The sequence below is a fragment of the Camponotus vicinus genome, unplaced genomic scaffold (genome assembly GCF_025532165.1).
Source record: "Camponotus vicinus isolate PSW18456_S1 unplaced genomic scaffold, iyCamVici1.0 SCAF_6, whole genome shotgun sequence".
Lineage (NCBI taxonomy): Eukaryota > Metazoa > Arthropoda > Insecta > Hymenoptera > Formicidae > Camponotus > Camponotus vicinus.
Window position 1 is genome coordinate 16,693,751 of NW_028141978.1, and position 22,755 is coordinate 16,716,505.

Here is a 22,755-nt window from a genome sequence, read left to right on the forward strand (position 1 = left end):
TCCCGCTTTTCGAGAGTTCACATCGCGCCTACACACAGTACACACGAGACTTCACACTAGTATACAAGACGCTCAAAATTACAGATTAAAATAAATTCGGAGCTATATAACTGAAAAACGTTAATTTCTTATATCCCGAGATCACCCACAAATTGGTGACCCCGACGTGATCTTTCGCGAACCGTGAGTGATCTGTGTAGTGCGTCATAGTGCTTGACACTCCGATTATTATTCGTTTTTTTCTTTTTATTATTCTCTTTTCCTCGAGATCATCGGTATGGCGTACAACAATGGCAGTAGTGTCGTTAACCGCGAAACGGAGGACCCTCCGGGTGCATCATCAGTCGATCGAGTATCAATTAAAGTGCCACCCTTTATACCTACGGATCCGGAGTTGTGGTTCCTGATGCTGGAGGGCGGTTTCGATGCTGCGGGAATAACTCAGGACAACACCAAATATGGCCACGTTCTCACCGCCCTCGATCAAAGGTACACTCTGGAGGTCCGCGATATACTTAACCGGCCTAGAGGAGAACGATCATACGAGCTTTTAAAGATCGAGTTAATCAAGCGCCTTGGCTCATCGCGCGAGCAAAACACGCGTCGCCTGTTAGAGAACGAGCCTCTCGGAGACCGCAAGCCGTCGCAGTTTCTCCGACATCTTCGCGGCCTCGCCGGAACGGAGTTTCCAGAGGACATCCTGCAGACGCTTTGGCTGAGCCGCCTGCCTAGAAATGTCCAAGCACTCCTCGCGGCGCATCGTGACCTCACGCTCGAGAAGAGAGCCGAGATCGCGGATTCGATCGCGGACTTATACGGCCCGGCAGGGATCATCGCTGAGACGACAGCCACCACACCACCGCCACCTCCGCCTGCCCAAGTTCAGTATGATGGCTTGACTCGCGTAATGATTGAGGCGGTGCAGAAACTCGCAGCGATCGAAATTAATACCCAAGGGCAGCGCCAACCTACTGGCGGAGCCTGCGAAACCTGCGGAAGGTCGCGCTCGCGCTCCCGGCCGCGCTCGCGATCGCGGAGCCGCCGTCCTAGTGCAGCTAGCGATACATGCTGGTACCACTGGCAATATGGCGAGCAGGCAAGAAATTGCGAGAAACCGTGCAGATACGATACTAGTTCTTCGGAAAACGAGCAGGGCAGTCGCTAATGGCGGCCGACGACATCAGCCCCGCTACATCGCGCCGCCTCTTTGTCAGTGACCGATCGACGAAGAGACATTTTTTAATTGACACCGGAGCCGATGTGTGTGTGTTTCCGAGCTCGCTGCTGCCGGGACCTCGTGCAAAATCGAGCTACGAGCTCTCTGCGGCGAACGGTACAACCATCGCTACGTTCGGAACGATAACGCTGCCACTGGACTTTGGACTGCGGCGACAATTCACCTGGAGGTTCGTTGTTGCCGCTGTGTCCAAGCCGATCATTGGCGCGGACTTTCTCGTGCACTATGGGCTCTTGGTGGACATGAGAAACCAGCGGCTGTTGGACGTGTCCACTCAACTCACCTCTCGTGGAAAGGTGATTGAGTGCGACATTCCGAGTATTAGGACTATTTCAGGCTCATCACGGTACCATGAATTCCTTCATCAATTCCCGGAGGTGACACGACCGGACGGAGCCCCCAAGGCAGTGAGTCACTCGACGAGGCACTACATCATTACCACACCAGGGCCACCCGTCGCACAGAAGCCACGCCGCCTTCCAACGGAAAAGTTGGAGGCGGCAAAGAAGGAATTCGAGACCATGTTGCGTTTGGGAATCGCTCGCCCGTCGCAGAGCTCCTGGGCATCGCCCTTGCACATGGTGCCGAAGAAGGGAGATGACTGGCGGCCTTGCGGAGATTATCGCGCCCTTAACGCGAGAACCTGTCCGGACCGATATCCAGTGAGACATATCCAGGATTTCTCCCAGTCACGTTCGTGGGAAAAACATCTTTTCCACCATCGATCTGGTGCGAGCTTTCAATCAGATCCCAGTCGCGGAGGAGCACATTCCGAAGACAGCCATTACAACGCCTTTCGGACTCTTCGAGTTCGAATTCATGACCTTCGGTTTGCGTAATGCAGACCTTCCAACGCTTTATCGACGAAGTGCTGCAAGGTCTAGAGTTCTGCTATGCATATATCGACGACATCCTCATTGCGTCAACATCAGAGGAAGAGCATCTGAGACACCTGACAATTCTGTTTGAGTGGCTGAGGAAGTATGGTGTCATCATCAACCCAGCAAAGTGCGTGTTTGGACAGCCCGAGGTTAAATTTCTCGGCTACCTCGTTTCCGGCGCAGGAACTCGTCCACTACCGAAAAAGGTCGACGCCATACGGGCCTATCCACGCCCTGACACCATGAAGAGATTACGCCAGTTCTTGGGTATGCTGAATTTTTATAGAAGATTCTTACCCAAGGCTGCAGAGACTCAAGCACCGCTGAACGACCTGTTGCAAGGCAATGTAAGAGGGAAGGCGCCAGTAAACTGGACGTCAACAGCTATAGAAGCATTTGAATCAAGCAAGGAATGCTTAGCCCAAGCAACTTTGCTGGCTCATCCCGAGCTCAGTGCGTCACTCGCGATCTTCAGCGACGCGTCAGACTACGCAGTCGGAGCAGCACTCCAGCAATGGGTCGGAGACGCCTGGCAACCCCTTGAATTCTTTTCCAAAAAACTAAGTCCTGCGGAAGCAAAATACAGGAACCTACGATCGTGAGTTACTTGCTATCTATCTGGCAATCAAGCACTTTAGGCATACCGTGGAGGGACGGTCGTTCACAGTCTACACGGACCACAAACCTCTCGTCTATGCCTTTCACACGAGAACGGCTCAATGTTCACCTCGCCAATTCAGACATCTGGACTTCATCGGACAGTTCACCACCGATATCCGCCACATTTCCGGGGAGGACAACGAGGTAGCAGACACTCTGTCGCGCGTAGAGGAAGTTGAGCGCACGCTCGATTTCGAAGCCTTGGCAGCAGCCCAACATGAAGATGAAGAGCTCCAGCGATACCTAGAGGAAGACTCTCCCCTCCTAATGAAGAAGGTACGCATCCCTGACACCGACGTTGCAGTATTTTGCGACGTATCAACGCAAACAGCGCGGCCCTTCGTTACCAAAGAGTTTAGGAAAGCCGCATTCGACTCGCTGCACCAGCTGTCTCACCCGGGAATCAACGCGACGGTCAAGCTCGTAACCCAGCGTTACGTATGGCCGTCAGTTAAATCTGATTGCAGACAGTGGGCCCGCAGCTGCGTCCAGTGCCAACGCGCGAAGATCTCTCACCATGTCTCCTCACCTGTCGGCACATTCGCACCACCTTCCGCCAGGTTCGAAACATATACATATAGACATCATAATCATGCCACCGTCGGAGGGATACCGGTACTGCCTGACTATGGTAGACCGATACTCTCGCTGTTCCCCTGCACGACCAAGAAGCTTCAACCGTCGCACGTGCTCTCTACGATGGGTGGATATCTCGATTTGGCACGCCGTTGAGAATAACTACAGATCAAGGTAGACAATTTGAGTCATATCTTTTCAAGCAGTTGAATCGTTTGTTAGGTACGACTCACTTGAGGACAACTGCATACCACCCCTCAGCCAACGGCATGGTCGAACGCCTTCACCGTCAACTAAAGGCAGCGATCACGTGCCAGCAGCAACATCGATGGACACAGAGCCTTCCGACCGTCTTGCTGGGCATCCGCTCAGCCTAGAAAGAAGACTTGCAAGCCACGGCAGCCGACATGGTCTACGGGCAGTCACTACGCCTGCCGGGCGAGTTCTTAGGCTCTCTTCACCGCGATGACGCAGCAGACAACATGACAGACTTCGTCAAGGAGCTACGCCAACACCTGCGGGAATTGAGGCCGTCGAACGCGTCTCGCCACGGCACGGGTAAGACGTTTGTTTTCAAGGACCTCGCTACCTCGGAAGAAGTCTTTGTACGGCATGATGGCCTCAAACAGCCTCTGCAACAACCATATGATGGCCCGAACAAAGTGATTAAACGAGCAGAAAAGACGTTCGTTGTTCGCATGAACGGCTGTGATGTTATGGTTTCCATCGACCGCCTTAAACCAGCGTACATCATGGCCGATGACCCAGTCGCTTCTCAGGAAGGCAACAACGACGAGGACGCTCCAGGCCCCACCGAGAAGGACGCAGCAATCACAGACCCACCGAACACACAGCAAACAGCAACACAAGAGAGCTCAACCAAGCACACAACCAAGTCTGGTAGACGTGTTCGCTTCCCGGACCGGCTACAAGGAGGATTTTCATAATTTTTTGTTTTTATCGTTAAACACTAGCAGGGGAGTACTGTAGGGACGATTGTCTCCTACTCCGCCCTTGTTACACACACACGTACATATACTCACGTATACTATATAAATTCTAATCCTGGCATGCATGCATCCGACATCCGCTTTCACTTTTGTAAAATTTTACAACCCTTGCATGTTACGCAGCCTTCCATCGACCCCTTACATCGCCGATTAACATATGGCAAGCACACGGCTTTTCCTACACAACGGTCACTCCGAGAATCCTTCCGATTATAAAAACTTTCTCCCCGATCATGCATGCTGAGTCCTGGTTTTCCAGGATTCATTCTGTATCCCGCTTTTCGAGAGTTCACATCGCGCCTACACACAGTACACACGAGACTTCACACTAGTATACAAGACGCTCAAAATTATAGATTAAAATAAATTCGGAGCTATATAACTGAAAAACGTTAATTTCTTATATCCCGAGATCACCCACATATATATGTATGTGTGTTCGCGAGCGAATCCGACAGTGGACAGTAAGAGCGGAAGGTCTTTCAGTAAAAAAAGTGCGCCACGTTTGACAAAACAAAAAGTGACATTTATTAAAGTCAAACTTAAAAGACAAGTGTTTAGTGCAGCGATTGAGTGATTCGCGGAACAGCGGTCTTCGCGAGCGGAATCGCGAGCGATGCAGCGATATAAAAGCGTTTTCCGAATTCGTAAGCGGTCGTATAATGCGGTTAATCAGCGGTTTTATCTAAGAGATTGCGGAAAGTCCAAGAGAGTAAGCGATCGTATAATGCGGTTAATCAGCGGTTTTATCTAAGAGATTGCGGAAAGTCCAAGAGAGTAAGCGGTCGTTATAAGCGGTTTACTATGCGGTTTAACTAAGCGGTTTAACAAAGTTTCGGTTTGACGAAAAGTGCGAGACTTCGGCTTGCTCGCGTGCGGTGCCCGTTATAAGGCGAGCGGAATTTTGGGCCCGTAGCGACGTGGCCCAATAATTTTTGTGCTTTAGCGGTGACCTCATGGCGCCGCGCGTAATTGGCCGCCGATGAGGTCTAAGGTAGACAATTCTTTAATTGTCATGCGCGCAACCTTTTTCTGTCAGCTGATTGGCAATCAGCTGATCGTGACGTATGGGCGCGCATGCCCATACGCCTCTCTTATTTTGTCGACGGTTGATGTTGTTGTTGTCAATGTTTATAATCAGCGTTTCTCGGTCGAAGAAAAAATGCGAGATAACGGGAACGGTCGCGTTTTTGTGAAGGGTCGAAAGCTCGAGAAGATTCTTGACGCCCGTTAAATTTGAATCCTCGAGTTGTAGAATATAATTTGAAATATTTGCGAAATTGAATTCCAGATGATTTTTATGATTTTCGAACAATGTGTCTCAACGCCGAATATATATATATCATTATTTCGAGACATAGTTTTAAACCTAAAATCTTTGATCCTTTACTAACAGCAAAAATAATATAGATATAAATCTCGTAATAATTTTTACTTAAAGAGCATAAAAAACTGAGTTGATACACATATGTATAATCATGTAAACTTCAATCTTACTAATTATATAGGTAAAGTTTTAAATATGATTTCACGCATGCAATATTATAAGTTGCTATAAAGTGCTCAAGGCTAAATGCGACGCGCTTCTCAGAAGCGCTCGAGCCTCGACGCTTCTACGAAACTCCCGAGCTTCAACAGCAAATTATTCCATTGCTTCAAGGCTAAGGAATATTCCACTCGAATATTATTTCGTACGAATATTATTATTAAGAGACAAACGAATTTACCGTTAAATATTAATATTAAGCATATGCAATAATTCTTATTAATTCAAGAGCCTAACGGTTATAAGTATTAAAATTAAATTCAAAGAATAAAAATTGTTGCACACTTACCTATTGAAATAATTAATTAATGGTCTTTATTCCACCGCGAATTAAAGTTATATTCATATGTATTCCATCGCGATATGCAATAGCTGCAATACCCCATTGCACTATGAAATGGAATTAATTTATATTATTCTTTTAACTATATCTCACCGCGACATAAAATAAATTATTGCACGCTAAAACAAGATTTTATTATATTCATATATATATATATATATATATATATATATCCCACCGCGTAATCATAAATATATATATATATATCTTCATATGTTAAAATAATTGTAATTATGATGATTATGATATCAGAATTTATTGATAATATTTAAAAGCATCTTTCATAATAATATATAGAGAAATAAAAATGAACTTTTGAACGGAGCATGCTAGAAACTCCGTTGACATTCCTACAATTAGAGCTCAAAATTTTGTCTCAGGAAATATATGCATATGAACTGCACATAAATTCTGATAGCTTAAATAATTATTATAAAACATGTCAAAATACGATGTAACCAGTATAGCCGATTCTATACTGACCACTCCGTCGCCCCCACTCCAACTCAGAAGAATCCCACCATCTACAACTCAAACTACGCCCACTCCCTGCGGCAACACCCAGCGGCGCGCGCATCCTCCCCAGTCTATACCCAGCGGCGCGCGCATGCAGCCCGGAGAAGGGAACCAATAGCGATCGCGTCGCCCACGCCTGAGGCGCGCGCATCTAGCACGTCAGAGGGAACCAATCACCGATCGACATCGAAGCACGACATCCAAGGCGCGCGCATCTTCCAAGGCACGCGCATCCAGAGCAAAGGAGGGAACCAATCACAGCTCCACTCCCTCCACATCAAAGCGCATCCTCCACCATCAGGCCCCGGACGAAAAGAAGGGACTGCCGCCTATATAAACCCATGCAGAGCGATCCTCCTCGCATTTGGCCCACCGATCTCGACCTCACAACAAGCTTCAGGGCATTTGGCCCAACGATTTAGAACAGTCAACAACTCTGATTAGTACTTTCATATTTTTACATCTGTACTTACAACTCTGTACTTATACTTATCCAATAAACTCAGTGATTATTATACGACGAAATCTCTTGACTTCTTGGACTGCAACCCTCTTTTTGAGCCATCACCGAGGTAGACGGCATCCAGTGGAAGGAAGTAGTTTCCATTCATCAATGTACAGCAGATCTTGGTAAGTACTCAGCCAAATTGCCATTCATCTAAATTCTTAATTCAATTTCACTTCAACTCACTACTAATACTAATCAAATTAATTTGCATGATAATTTATTTATTCGGGAATCTCTACCTCCAATAGCCCATATTCCCGCATCCCTACTCTCCATTGATTTAAATCTTAAAACTTTATTTCAAATATAACTATCTTTTGATTTTATTGAATTATTGAGTATTCAACCGGTCTTTGGTTTAAACCACAAGAGTGAATTGTCGCCTTAGAGTAGTCACTTGATGTACATTGAGTAGCCACAAGCTACTCCTCTGCCGCTTTCGGAAGGAACTTTCTTTCCTTTTGAATTCTGTGCCGTTGTGACATGACGTCTTGTACATCGAAACTACTCGAAAGAGCACGGGACGCACTCTTTAAAGACAGGTCGAATCATAGAATTTGAGCTCTGATTTAACATAGCATAATGAATGAATATTAACTTAATAAAACTAAATCAGCAGACAGATAGACACTGACTCACAAGCATATCACTCTGCAAATCCTTCCCAGCACTCAATTAATTTAATCTCGAACTTGAAAGACTTTTACTGGGACTCGTCTTCTTGATAAGATAACTCGATTGACAGTGAGCATAGGGCGAACTTGCTTCGGCAACTGCTTCCGGCACAGTGAAAAGGCAATTATACTGAGGGATTTATCCTAATGATGGAAGTTTCCTTTTAACTTGGACCAAGCGTCCTTTCACATCGATTTTTGATTAGGCAAAGATACAGCGGCCCGGTTAAATAAGAATTATCCTGAGGGTAGTTCTCTTTTGACTTTGGAGCTAGTTGACGTGAATAGCGTCGTGCTGAATCTAGCCTTTTCTTTTTTTTTTTGATAACGATGGGGAAATCCTTTATGGTTACTCGCACTCCACGGGGAGGGAGCGCGGGTTATGCCGGAGTCCCCTATTTAGCGGGTGTACCGGCTAAAACCCCACCGGATGCCTGCTCGGGTATATGGGGAAGAACCGGGAATCGCTAAAGGCATTCTTCCGGACATCCTCCCCCTACCCCGGCCTACTCTGTGAGTGGACCCCTCCGTCAATTTTTAAACAATTGAGGGGGGCCCACCCACGCCGCCTATATTGGCGGCCTGTCTCTATATGCGGCGCAGAGGGGCATCACCTCCACATCGCGCCCCCCTCGGAGTTTCCGGGGGGCAGGGTCGGGGCCCAAGTCTCCCGCTCGGGCCCCGGCCCCCCGAGCCCGGAGCAGGCCTCCCTCCCCCCCAATTATGGGGAATCGGGCCTGTACTCCGGGCTCTTCGCTTTGTCCCACTAGGGGTGCGCTCCCTCCTCTCCCTAAGGGAGGTCGGATTCGGCAACACCCCCGGAGGGCGCTGTCTCGCCTTTGTTTGTGGGTGCCGCCGCGAGGAGCCCAATGGCTCCTCGAGACGGCACCCCCTCTCTCGTCGGCAGGGGGCGGGCGGACCGACTTATCGGTCCCCCACCACCGGTCGATGTCATCCTCCCCTTAGATTTTGGAGAGGGTGCTGGGGGCTGCGTGGCCTCCTCTGTGGAGGCAGGCCTCCACGGGGTGGAGGCATAGCTCCCCCGTCTCTCTGCGGGTCTGGGGAGGCTCCTCGGCGGCGGCGTTGTCCTTCGCCGCGCCTCGCCCTCTCCGCGTCCTTCTTCCGCAGCATGACCTTGCCGCAGAAGGAGGACACGGCCCTCCAGGCCTCAGCCCTCCCGACCATTGCAGTGACTACGGCTGGGAAGGAGAGGTCCGCCACCACCGCAGCCACCAAGTCCGCGCGCTCGGCCGCCCACGCTGGGCATGACTCCAGCGTGTGCTGCGCCGAGTCGCACGGATGGCTGCAGTAGTGGCACCCCTCGGTGCGCTCTTTTCCTATCCTGCACAGGTACTCACCGAAACATTCATGTCCGGTGAGCATCTGCATCATCCGGTAGGTCACTCCATTTCTTTTGACCCCATCTATCCATTCCGATAGATGGGGTCGAATGGCCTCGACGGTCCTCCTTCCTGCTACGTTTGGATCCTCGAGGGCACGTTGCCACTCGAGGATCATGGACCGTCGAACCTGGTCCTTTATAATGCGACGGGCCCTGTCGGTAGCTTCAGCCCCCGTGTCTCGAATCCAGAGAAAGATAGGGATGTATGTGGGAGGAGGTCGGACATGTCTTTACGCCCATTTGATCAACGAGCGACAGAATCCATCCGTGGCAACGGCATTGACGCATATCCTGTGGAGAGAGCATTCACACATTTTTCAGCCTAACGAATAATTGCTAGAAAACAATATTCGCAGACTAGAAAAATATGTGAGGCGCAAGTGGCTGGATCGGGAATCGAACCCGAGTCTTTCGCTTTCCGAGCAACTGCTCTAGACCACTGAGCTATCCAGATCTCACACCTAATGCTGCTTTTTAACACAGTGATATGCGACTCCAGAGCGATGTTGGTATCTCACTCGATGGTTGCAATGCCGATTGCCACGGAGGATTCCTGAAAGATTAGCGAAAGACTCGATTCCCGATCCTCAGCTCACCCTGGGTAACCCCCAGCTCGTCTTCATCCCACTCCGGGGGGTCTCCCAGAGGTGGTATTCCCCCAACTCCCCCCCCATCAAGGAAGAGAGTCGCCACAACATTTTGGACGAACTGGGGATCCAGTATCTCGGTGACCGGGGCCGCCCCTCCTTTCATCCTATTTAGGACGATTTTATATGGGCGGCCCCAGGGATCTTCATCCAGGGCGAGCATTAGTTCTTCCCAGGACCTGGCCTTCTCCCTCCGAATTGCAGCACGGAGAGCCGTTCTTGCAGCGTTGTACGCCTCGTTCAGCTCCTCGATCCTCTCATCCAGGTTTGCCCTGTGTCTGAACCTACGGGTCCGGATGAGGGTCCTGGCAGCTTGGACGGAGGAGCGCCGTAACTCAGCGATCTCCTCCGTCCACCAATAAGCGGCCTTTCTGGGGAAGGGGCGGATCCTCGGCATCGAGGCATTACATGCCTCGGCCATAGTCTTTTGGAGCCACCCAATCTCCCCCTCCAGGCAAATCCGCCCCTCATGCTGGCTTTCCTTTGCCCATAGGGCAGCGAGGATCGAGGAGCGGAACGCATCCTCATCGATCTTTTTGAGGGCCTATCGCCGTGTTCTCCCCTTGGATATGTGGCGGCGGGCGAGCACCTCTCTAGGGGTGGGGGCGGCGGTCATCGATATATATCGATGGTCTGATAGGGACTCTGTGTCCACCTCCACCTTCCAATCCCCCATCAAGCGCCAGGCCGAGGAGGTAGCCCACGTGAGATCCACTATGGACTCCCCCTGCGGCCTGACACAGGTGCTCGTCGACCCTGTGTTTAACAAACACAGGTCGAGCCCCGCCGCCCATGTTTCCAGGACCCCACCCCTTGAATCCAGTCGCGGGGATCCCCAGGTTGGGGACTTCGCATTGAAGTCCCCCGCAACGAGGACTGGATTCGGCATGTGGCTGCGAACGCAGTCGCCGATATCATCCAGCCCTCTTTGGTACTGGGTGGGGTCCAGTCTCGGGGATAGATAAACACTCACCACGACGATGAGCCCCCATTTAACCGCCACGTATCCCTCCTCGGCCTTATAAAAGGTGCACGGGGGGGAGTCCGTGGCGTCTCCAGGTTAGGGCCGCTCTGCCGCACAGGGACACCGCTCACCGTGGATGGTTAGGCGGCATCCTGTACGGCTCGGCGATAATGCCCAACCCGCCGTCACGCTCTGCCAGGCTGTGCAGGAACAAGTCCTGTGCCTGGCGGGCGTGATTTAGATTGGCCTGTAGGACATTAATCATCCTACAGGCCATCGCTACTCCTCTCTAGGTCGGCCATTTCGACCTCCTTGGGCCCTGTAGCCCTACCATCCGCTCTTCTCTTACTGAAGCGCTTCGGAGTCCTTTCTGTGTCCGAAGTGTCCGATTCTGTCGTCTGCGTGCGTTGCAGCTTCCTTTTTTCAGCCCCCCTTTTTATCTCGGACATTTCTGTCGAGGTAGAGGCGACTGAGCTCCTTCTTGTGGCCATTGAGGAAGGATTTGAAGGGGGGACGACAGCCTCCAAGCATCCCCTCCTCTTTTTCCTGGCCGCCTGGCACGCCTTACTGCCTACCCGGTGCTTGGCCGGGAGGCCGCTATCAGCGCAGGCGACGCAATGGACCTCACGTATGCATCCGCGTGAGAGGTGGCCCGCCTCCCCGCATCTATAGCACCGGCCACTGTGGTCCACCTTATTAGGGCATCGCTGAGCTACATGGCCCCTCTCCAAGCATTTAAAGCATTGTAGGGGGCGCTCAGCCAACCTTTCAACACGGAGTGCGGACCACACCACTCGGATTCTATCTGCCTCGACCATTTTATTGGCCGAGGCAAGGGGACACTTAGCCCAAAGGGTTCCCAGTCCGTTTGGGATCCTTCGGACTTCACCCACCTGTATCGTGTCCGAGGGGCCCTTTACTGCCAGCGCCTCTCTGATTTCTCCAGGGGATACCGATATGTCGATATCCCTTACTCGGAGCTCGGCCATCATCGTCGGTCTGGAGATTTTTACTCTCTCCCTGCCGCCAACAATCTCGCGGAGCTTATTCGCCAATATATCCGCCTTGGCGCCTTTGTCTTCACCGGCGACTTCGATCATAAAGCCGCCGTTGATAGACCTTCTCGTTTTGGTATTTTTAATACCAAGGTCGGCCAAGTTAATTTTAGATTTGGCCTCCCTGATTGTTTCGCACATGTTACTTTGGCATGTGATTACTTGCGCCTCACATATTTTTCTAGTCTGCGAATATTGTTTTCTAGCAATTATTCGTTAGGCTGAAAAATGTGTGAATGCTCTCTCCACAGGATATGCGTCAATGCCGTTGCCACGGATGGATTCTGTCGCTCGTTGATCAAATGGGCGTAAAGACACGTCCGACCTCCTCCCACATACATCCCTATCTTTCTCTGGATTCGAGACACGGGGGCTGAAGCTACCGACAGGGCCCGTCGCATTATAAAGGACCAGGTTCGACGGTCCATGATCCTCGAGTGGCAACGTGCCCTCGAGAATCCAAACGTAGCAGGAAGGAGGACCGTCGAGGCCATTCGACCCCATCTATCGGAATGGATAGATGGGGTCAAAAGAAATGGAATGACCTACCGGATGATGCAGGTGCTCACCGGACATGGATGTTTCGGTGAGTACCTGTGCAGGATAGGAAAAGAGCGCACCGAGGGGTGCCACTACTGCAGCCATCCGTGCGACTCGGCGCAGCACACGCTGGAGTCATCACCCATCTTTTTTGGTGCAGGGGCTGCTACATTTGTTGCAGTTCCCCTGCCCTTTTTCCTGGTGACGATTGCATACGACTCTCTAGAGTCTGCAGCCGCCCCCATGGGAGCGGGTCTTTTCGTTCCGGGTTGTGAAGCCGCCATATCACCAGCATTGTCCTTTTCAGGTTGCTGGCCCTTTGTTTGGGGTTTCTTTTCGATAGGGGATCTGCTTCTCTCAGCTCTCTCAAGTAGTCTTGTATTCGAGCTATCTCCTTTTCGGCGCGCAGGATCTCCTTCTTCTTGACCTTGGATACCTGTGTTGGACCAGCTACCATGACATTACTGATTACCACAGGCCTTTGGGGAAGGGGTTTCGTTTTGGGGGCTGCAGTTGCAACCGCCCTATCTCCTTTCTTTCCCTCTCTTTCCTTTCCCTTTCCCTTACCTCCTATTTGGGGACTCAAGGCCTCCCCACCCTCGGGTGGAGGTGAGGCTCTTTGTCCCCTATTTCCCTCGAGGTGCTCCCCACCTGTAGGTGGAAAAGAGCGGCCCGGGTCCTTCCTCTTTACTGCACAAGGCCACCTCATCCTTGGATGGTTGTGTGGTCTTGCGTAGTGTCCTTTTTCCTAAGGGAATCTCCTCTAGTACTGCTGTGTTTGGCATCGGTGTTCCCGTTTTTATGCTTAACCTCGCTTGTAAATTGTCCACAGTTTCCTGTAGTCGCCTGTTCGCTTCTTCTAACCTGCGAACCTGTTTCGCTAAGCCATCCATCCTCCCACTAGCCTCAGAGACATCAAGCCTCTGATTTAGTGCTGTTGTTGCTCCAATGACTGTGGCGGTAGTTTCCTTGAGTTTTTTCCGGAGCGTACCCTTCAAGTTATTGGAGCGGTCCGCCACCGCGTATAGTCCTTTCATTTTAGAGAGGACTGTAGTGACAACCTCCTCTGCTAAGGCAGATTGGAAGTATTCGATATACCTTTCCTCCTCATCCGCCCATTTCTGGTAGGCCTTCGTTTGGGTCGGATTAGGAACCTCCATTGATCCGTCCATGTATGCCATAAGCTCTTTTTCCTATTGCTCTTTCTTGAGGATAAGGCGTCTGGCATCTCTCTCTTTTTTTACACGGTATTCCCCAATTGTGTCTGGTCCACCGCGCCGCCTTCTCTCCGGAATCGTGGCGTCTATTTCCGCATCTTTAATTACAGTGTCCGCGTCTGTGTCCGTGTCCGACACCGTCTCCGAACGCCTATACTCCTCCTCTTTTTTTTGGATGTTAAATCCGGGAGGAGGTTTTAATCGGCGGTGGTAGTCGTTCCAATACCACCGAGAGACGTTTCTCCGCCCACTCCTTAATCGTCTTCATGCAAGCCAGGCTCACATCTTTTTCTCTCTCATCCAGCCCGATTGTGTTCCTCATCATGTCTTGAGGACTCCCTGTAGAATTCCATGGACTCATAATCCATGGACACCGTCTTCTTTTAATTTTTTTGTTTTTAAGGATTATGTTAGAAAGTGAACTCATTTCTAGGTAATCCCACTCCCCGCTACGGCTCCCCTGCCCGGGTATACCCTCACCCCGCCGGAAGTGTCCCGAAACATGACCGGCAACACTCCCGACGGGGGCCCTGAGTTCCCCCAGGGAGGCAGAATATGTCACGGGCCGGCGGCCAAAGGCAGCGCCGGCACAGGACTCCGAGCCCTTTACTCATCCGTGGAGGTTTTGACGCCCCCACGGACTTTCGGGGGCCCCACGCCTCCGACCTCGTGGGTACCGTAGCGGATGATGCCACCCGGGGAGCCCCACGGACAGTTGGGACGAGGCAGCCGCTCCCCTACCCCGTCTTACCCGCCGTGGCGACCAGCTATGGTCCCTCCCCAGGTCCTCTAGAACTGGGGAATGTGCTGTCCCGATGGAGTGCCGCTTCGGAAGAGGAAACGGTCACGACACTCCACCGGGTACCTTACTCTCGCCGCCGGGGCCCGACCTGCGAATACTCGCAGCGGCCCCGGCGGCTGACGTCCAACAGGGATCAGGGAGAGAGCAGACTTGCTCTTCCCCCTTTACCCTGTTGGGGTCACCTCCGTCGCACCGGCCCGAGCCAGGAATACGCCCTGGTGGCCCGGTGCGACCCAGCCTGACAGCCCGGGAGTCCCGGAACTGCCGGCCCGTCCACCCCCAAGCAGGTGCGCCCCCCGGCACCGCGTACCGGGGCCGCTTTCCCGCCGGCCCGAAGGCCTCCGACCCCCTTGCGGGACGCAACACCCATTCAACACCCGCTAATACCTAGCTATGGGCACACCCCCAGGCATGAAGTGGGCCTGCCACCGCCTCTCCCCTTGAAACAGCCGGGGCTAACCTCCGGTTGTCCACACTGCGGGACGCTGGGAGGGCACCCCATGCCAGGACGCACGTCCGAGGACGTCGCCCCCCAGGCACAAGGCACCCCTCAGCCAACCGCCTCCCCCCACTGGGACTCCGGCTAACCCCCATGCCGTGATGCACGCCCTAAAAAGAGCGTCACCCCCAGGCATAAGGGCGCCTTCGTCCCACCCCCTCTCGTGGCCCGAAGCCGCTTACCCCACGGCGGGAACACCCGCAAACCATCAGGGTGGTAGGCCCCGCCGCAAGCAGCGGGTCACCCCTAACGGTCATGGTGGACCGGGTGATTGTAGTCAGGGCCGCCTACCCCTATGCGTATCAGGCCAAAGTGCCCGGAGGAAGCGCAACACCCCTTCTCTCCCCTTTCGAGGAGAGGAAGTGCAATAGACGCTTTTAGTAGGGCCCCGCCCGCCCAGGCCGGAATGGCAGTCATTGACAAACCAAACCGCTCCAGGAGGCCGGGGACCCCTTAAGCTCCCCCACCACGTTAAGGTGGCGTCCGTCAGGAGAGTGCCTCCCTCTTAGGGGAGCGAAAAATAGAGAGTTCTTTCGGACTCTCCATCCCACCTCGGGCTCCTCTCTGCCAGGAGCAAATTTTGTTCCTGCAGTCCGGGCACCTTGAATGTGCTCACCGGACAGCCCCATTCGCGTGTACCCTCGCTTGTTTTATAGTGGGGTAGGGCATGCCCCCACTAGACGGACGCCTGTGTTGGCGGGAGAGTCGCCTTCCGATCCGAGCTCCCCCCGAAAGGGGCACCCGGCAAGAGAGGGATGAAGTATCCGCACGCTTACTAATGGGGGGAGGACCCACCCCCCCAGCGTTTGAACGGCGGAACCGCTCGGTCCAGACACGTGCTCACCTACCGGTCAGGCCACGCCATTTAAGCCACAGGTGATTCCATTCCGAATGTACCTGCGGTACCGACACCTTCCGCGTTTTTATACAAGGGGGAAAGGAGCAACCCTGTTGGTCGATTGATATTAGATTCAGGAACCTAGGTTCCGTCGTCCTAATCCGCTCCTACCCGTGTCTCTGCATCCGCCTTTTTATACGAGGAGGAATGCAGACTCCTGTTTGTCGGATTTCAGATCTGGGACAAGCACCATCTCATCCGTCCGACACTACCCGTGTCCCTGCATCCGCCTTTTTATACGAGGAGGAATGCAGACTCCTGTTGCGATATGTCAGCCTCGGGGCTGAGTAGCCCGTCACTTGACATAATCGCGCCACCCGGTGGCATCCGTGACTCGAGTTTAATGTACCTCCGCTTTCATAGAGGGTGAGGTACCACCCCTCGTCTCACTTCCGCAAAGGTGGACATCCTACCCGAGCCCCAACGGTGGGGGCGAAGTTGTGTCTGATGATCCTCATATGGATACATCCACGACACCCGACACCTCCGCGTTTTTATACGAGGGGGAAGGTGCACCCCTGTTGGTCGAATGACAAGGTCGGGAACATGGTTCCGTCTCCATCCATTCGCCACTTACCCGTGTCCCTGCATCCGCCTTTTTATACGAGGAGGAATGCAGACTCCTGTTGCTGGCGATGTCAGCCTTGGGGTCGACGACCCGTCACTTGACATCACCGCGCCACTCGACGGCATCCGTGATTCGAAATAAACGTGTCTCCGATTTTCCGGAGGATGAGACACCACTCCTCTATTCACCCCTCGCTTTCGCCGCAGAGGTGAATTCCTACCCGAACCCCCCCGTAAAGGGGGAGAGAACGAAATATACCATGGTGATCACATTGGAGATACACCAGCGACCCCGTACGCCTCCGCGTTTTTATACGAGGGGGAAGGCGCACCCCTGTTGGTCGGATATCAGACTCGGGGCTCTACGAGGTAGCAGCCCGTCATCCTAATCCGCCTCTACCCGTATCTCTGCATCCGCCTTTTTATACGAGGAGGAATGCAGACTCCTGTTGCTGGCGATGTCAGCCTCGGGGTTCTATGAGGTAGCAACCCGTCACCCAACATCACCGCGTCACTCGATGGCATCCGTGACTCGAATTAAATGTGCCTCCGAATTTCCGGAGGGTGAGGCACCACCCCTCGTAACTTATGCCTGCTGGCTGACTTTACCTATCCGGATTCGCATTGGATAGAAGTCACATCCAAGGCGATCCGCTCTCTTTAAAGGGGAGAGCAGTGGTAGAGACCCTCGGTGTACGGACGTCCCGGAGGGCTCCCTGGTACTAAGCCGTCTACCTCCTAGAGCCCGCACAACCGTGCGACCACCGTTAGGTGGAAGCTCCCTGATCCTTCAGGTTCGGAATCAGAGGTCCTAAGACATGATCCATCCCCCTCCAGTCAGGTACCCGTGATGCCTGCGGGACTCCTGCGGCCCCCCCCCGGCCATGCCGCGGCTTTAGGACATTTCTGCCCCCGCCCCAACTCGTTGGCGTTCACCGACTTTAAAGGCGTGACCGCAGCACCCGTAGCAGAGACGGATTCGTCCCTTCAGCATCTGACTCTAGACGCACCTATTAAGATGCGTATGCAAAATGCCCGATGACGACTGCCCGCTGGCGCAATAGATTTTTCCCTTACCGGTAAAGGGAAAGGTGTGCTCTTAGTTGCACCCTCCACCGCGACGGATCACCCTGGGGGTCGCAACCCCCAGTCCATCATTTCCGCCGTAGCTTCGGATGTGAAAGCCCCTTCGCCACGACAAGGCGGCACACCACGAAGAGGGCTGAATCTAGTCTTGATTTCAAGACACGGGACACATCCCAGAGATTCGCGTAGTGATGATGCACTGGCTTAGCCTTGAATAATTTCAACTATTATTTTAGTACATTTCATTAATTATAACCTGACATTGTAAGGTTAATACTAAGCCAGACGTTCGACAACATACCTTATCGAAGTATTCAATCTCCTTATTCCACCTTAAGCCTCTTCGATTTTTAGCAAACCGACTCTACATATTCAAATCGAAATTTAAAATAAAACTAACCTAACCAATAATTTAACAAAATCATATGAATAATAGCTTCTTCATTACCACAAGTCGATATATACGGGAGTGGCTCATTGGCGCACAGTACAATTGGACCCGTTGCAATTGCACACCGTGCTATTAGACATATAAGATTGCGCACCGTTCGATTGGACACGTTACATTTGCCCACCGTTCAATTGGACACAGTTCTTTTGCGCACATTTCTCTTGCGCACCGTTCAATTGGACACGTTACATTTGCCCACCGTTCAATTGGACACAGTTCTTTTGCGCACAGTTCTTTTGCGCACAGTTCTTTTGCCCACAGTTCTTTTGCGCACATTACTTTTGCCCACATTACTTTTGCCCACATTACTTTTGCGCACATTACTTTTGCCCATGTAATGTGCGCAAAAGAACTGTGCGCAAAAGAACTATGTCCAATTGAACGGTGGGCAAATGTAACGTGTCCAATCGAACGGTGCGCAAAAGATCTGTGCGCAAAAGAACTGTGCCCAATTGAACGGTGGGCAAATGTAACGTGTCCAATCAAACGGTGCGCAATCTTATATGTCTAATAGCACGGTGTGCAATTGCAACGTGTCCAATTGTACTGTGCGCAAATGAAGGCTTCTCGATATATACTAGCAGTCGATAATCACAGTCAATACATACCATCGGTTGATAACTTATCGCCAGTCGATAATTTACCATCGGTCGGTAATACAGAGACCGGCAATACCATCGGTCGGTAATGCAGAAATCTACGATACCATCGGTCGGTAATACAGAAAATCTACAATACCATCGGTTGCTAATTTTCGCGAGTCGATTGTTACCCCTGGTCGATAAATACCACGGGTCGGTAACCCATTATTAACATAATACTAACACAATTTATTCTTCTCCGACTATACATTAGCCGCAATAAAACTGATGATTGAATCTGCCTACTTTTCTCTTTATTTTGGGGTTAACAATTACTTTTCACTCAATAAATATTCACGCGAGACCTTTTCTTTTCATTTAACAGGTGTTGGTCAACGTAAGTAACATCGAGTCCTTGTGCAATATTATTCCACCTTTACTTAATTACATGAATTGTTACCAAACTACTTAATTAATAGATGGTCCGTGTGCGACGCATTGATTCGAATACTCGTCAGGAAACCTTTCGCCGTGTACAACAGAATAGACGCACCCGACGATTACCGCGTAACCGCGTCTCGTTCCTAAACGAACTTATAGAGCCAACCCCATCTACGATAAATCAGTCTTCTCCTCTTATCCCTGAGATCATAGAAATAGATTTTCAATCATCTGAAGATTCACTTCTCCCTTCAATCTCCGAGTTAGAAGACTACTCAGAGATCCAAGCAATTATCGGCGAGACTCCCATTCCAACAACGTCATCAACGGAGGACCAATATACGGAGGCAATAGAAAAATTCCCAGACTACCTCAGTGATAGCACCACCGTCTCTCTAGACCTGAACGATCCCCTCACCCAGAGGATTTTAGCAGCCTGGGAGCGCAACGCAACGATCGCGCCAAACCCAGACCAATATAATTACTCGCCAGTAGAAGACAACTTTTATCCTTCCCCAAGTTATTCTCCGGTTACATACGAAGGACAAGATCCTTTCGGTCCCTTAGCAGAATCTTTAATAAGAGTCGAAACACCCCTTGCGACCTTCGAAATATTTAATACTTCAAATACCTCAGACTACGAAGAATATATCCCCCCAGAAAGGGGGGGGAGTATGTTTACCCTCGCGAGGAATAATATAGCTTCTCTTTTATGTAAGAAACAACAATAAACAAGCAACATTTATTGAGAATTGTAAAGAAAAGGAGATGATAAAGGATGCAATAAATACATAAAATTTACATAAAACATATATTTATTTTCACTCCCCCCTGAATCCTCTCTACAAGCACAACAGACCTTCAATCTCTCGGCGTCCCAGGGTATAGCCGGCCTAGCAGGTTGCCCTAAAACAAATTGAGAGATAGATTACGTCCAACTGAAAAAGTAAGACTTCCAGACCAGTCCTGAGGAACTGGGGACGTAACAACATCTATCAGTTTTGCTCACCATTACTTCAACGGGAATGCACTTGATTATCTGCATGGCTTCCCCTGTTGTAACAGCCATATATCCTGGCCCTTTCATGAGCTGATAGGCAAATTCGTCTGGTTGGAGTGTAGCAAAAGATAAGGCGTTAGTAATTACCTGCCTTTTTAACTCGCATTTTTGCAAAATGACATTGTTATAGAGGGATGTCATCTGTTGTTGGACGTGTTTTTCTATGTACACGAACTTAGAAATCGTATAAGTAAAAATGTCCAGGTTATTGACAGGAATAATTTTTCGACTAGCGAATGTATTGCCAGGTTTAGCTTCAAAAATGAATAATTTTGGATGTTCCGTGCACAGGAAAGTATAGCCACATAAGGGTAGTTCCTTGGTCTTCATGAGGGCGAAAGTGATTTCCTGCGTTACAAGACTATAGATGATCGGGGTGTCGGCCTTGGAGGTGTCTTCGGAAATTTTGTTTGCAGGTCCTTCGTAGAGGACATCATACTGTTGAAAGTTACAAGTATCCGTAGGTATAGGTTTCCAATTGGTATATCCGTCGTCGGCGTCTAAACAGAAGCCGTCAACGAGTTTACACATTGTTCCAGATTTTAATTTGATCTTTCCAGTATTTAATTGTATAGGAACATACGAAGATTTCAGCGATATTTTCAGCAGTTTGGACGACTACGTTGTCCCATGTTCCGTATGGATTATATTGCGATCCTTTGCAGTATCCGTCGACTTGCACGCGGCCTGCAATGGTGATGCTTCGATAGGTCGTCTGGTTCGCCTTTATGCCAGTGACAAGGTTATTGTCTCCGAAAATGATGGTTTCGTCTTGAAACATTCTTAGTCATTGAGTGTATCCAGTCTCATGTACATAATCAGCTCGTCCATTGTGTACGGCGGAAATGTGCGAATGCATGCCGCAATGATAGATATTCCTTGATATCTCAATTTTGCACTGTATGACTTCTGTGTGGCTGTAGTCCGATAATTGCAACAGCTGGATATGGATGTTGGTGGTGTTTGGTTTTCGTATATTCAAATCGCATTCTCCTACATCGAGGAAAGAGACGGCTGTGACATTGAGGTGTTGTCTTCCGCAATCAAATCCAATTAAAGTAGTGGTTTCGCATAAGAAGATTACTAGGATTAAAGGTGTCATGGTAGTCTGAAATGATTACAATTTCAGTATATGTGGATGTATGTGTGTATTACACTACATGATCAGCGAATACATTTTTATAGATAAATGTATGTCTATATTATATGAATACATATCCTATTGAATATAGTTATAATTATTAGTATGCATATATGTATGCATATGTATTATATTCTTAATATTATTTTTGTTATTTTTTTATTAATAACTGAATACTTGATATAGGTATCTCAGTAGTGTTCCTAACGTAGTAAATGAATATAACATAGTATTTGGAAGATATATATATATATATATATATATATATATATGCGTATATTTCACTCTCATGCAATAATAGTAAAGTAAGATATGTTTTGTTACTATTTATTGTTATTTTTTCAACATTATTATTTTATATATATATTTTTTTTATTTATTTAGAAGGAAATATGCTCCTATATTATTAATTTTTATCATTGTTTCTATATACACGTATATATATTTTGTGAGTAAATATGATTTTATATTTATAAATATACTGATTGTGATAGAGGTAATAAAGTGTTGCGATTTCGAAAGAATAGTGAAACGAGGATTGGCATTTTTATAATAATAGCAATTCTTCCAGATGTTCTGGATCGTTAGGGTCAATCCTAATTTCAGCCACTCCGTATTCTATATTTAGCGTGCGCGATTCTACGGACAAGCCGACTAGTTGTCTGTACGTGCTTTCTTCACTCGGTGATATAAATCGCAAGAACTGATAGTAGGCTCTAATACATTCCGAGCACTCTATAAGCGGTCGGACTTGGTAACAGTCTCCACCGCAGTTTTTACATCTTTGCATTGGTACCGTTCCGTATTGGAAGGTATGAGAGTATCTCGTTAAAACTCGGTTGTAGATCTTAAGATTATAACAGTCCGTACATACTATGTAAGGGCTCTCGGAACTCATAACATCATGTGTTATTATAACTACACATTTTATACGTAGGCTGTTATAAATAGAGTCCGCCATGATGGGGTCTATAAGGCGCTTAAAGTTTAAAGGTGGGCACATTTTCGGCCATTCTCTTTAAGCATACACGCCTTGCATATGAGTTCTGCAAAAAGCGAAAGCGTTTAGATCGTTTATATTTTTTCCCTGTCCCCTTTCGTAAATAGCTCTCCCAAAGTAAGAGTATATACATTCAAGGCATTGAAAAATGGGGCGGGTAGTTTCTAGAGTGCAGTTGCAATATTCACATGTAGGGAAGTGTATGTCTCCAAAGGTTACCCAGTGACAAACTATTCGCTCGGGTTTGGTTCTGAGTTGACAAAGTTTATAACATCCACAGCACATGCGGGTTGGGTTACGGGAGGTTTTGGTATACTTTCTGTAATAGATTATTTTCCTACATTCGGCTTTATGGATGTTTGGAAAGTGGGGTAGGAGATCGTGAATGGGGTGATTGCATGGTGAGCTATTTGAGTAACTCATTTTTAATTATTTTGCTGGAGTTCTCTTTCC

General features: G+C 49.6%; 2 protein-coding genes across 2 annotated transcripts; both read left to right on the forward strand.

Moving 5' to 3' along the window:
* Positions 1 to 277: 277 nt before the first annotated feature.
* On the forward strand, positions 278 to 1,165 carry LOC145973732 (uncharacterized). Its single transcript, XM_083103309.1, has one exon. The coding sequence runs from the start codon at positions 278 to 280 to the stop codon at positions 1,163 to 1,165; it is 888 nt and encodes a 295-aa protein (XP_082959435.1).
* A 2,596-nt stretch (positions 1,166 to 3,761) lies between these two features.
* On the forward strand, positions 3,762 to 4,301 carry LOC145973733 (uncharacterized). Its single transcript, XM_083103310.1, has one exon. The coding sequence runs from the start codon at positions 3,762 to 3,764 to the stop codon at positions 4,299 to 4,301; it is 540 nt and encodes a 179-aa protein (XP_082959436.1).
* The last annotated feature ends 18,454 nt before the right edge of the window (positions 4,302 to 22,755 follow it).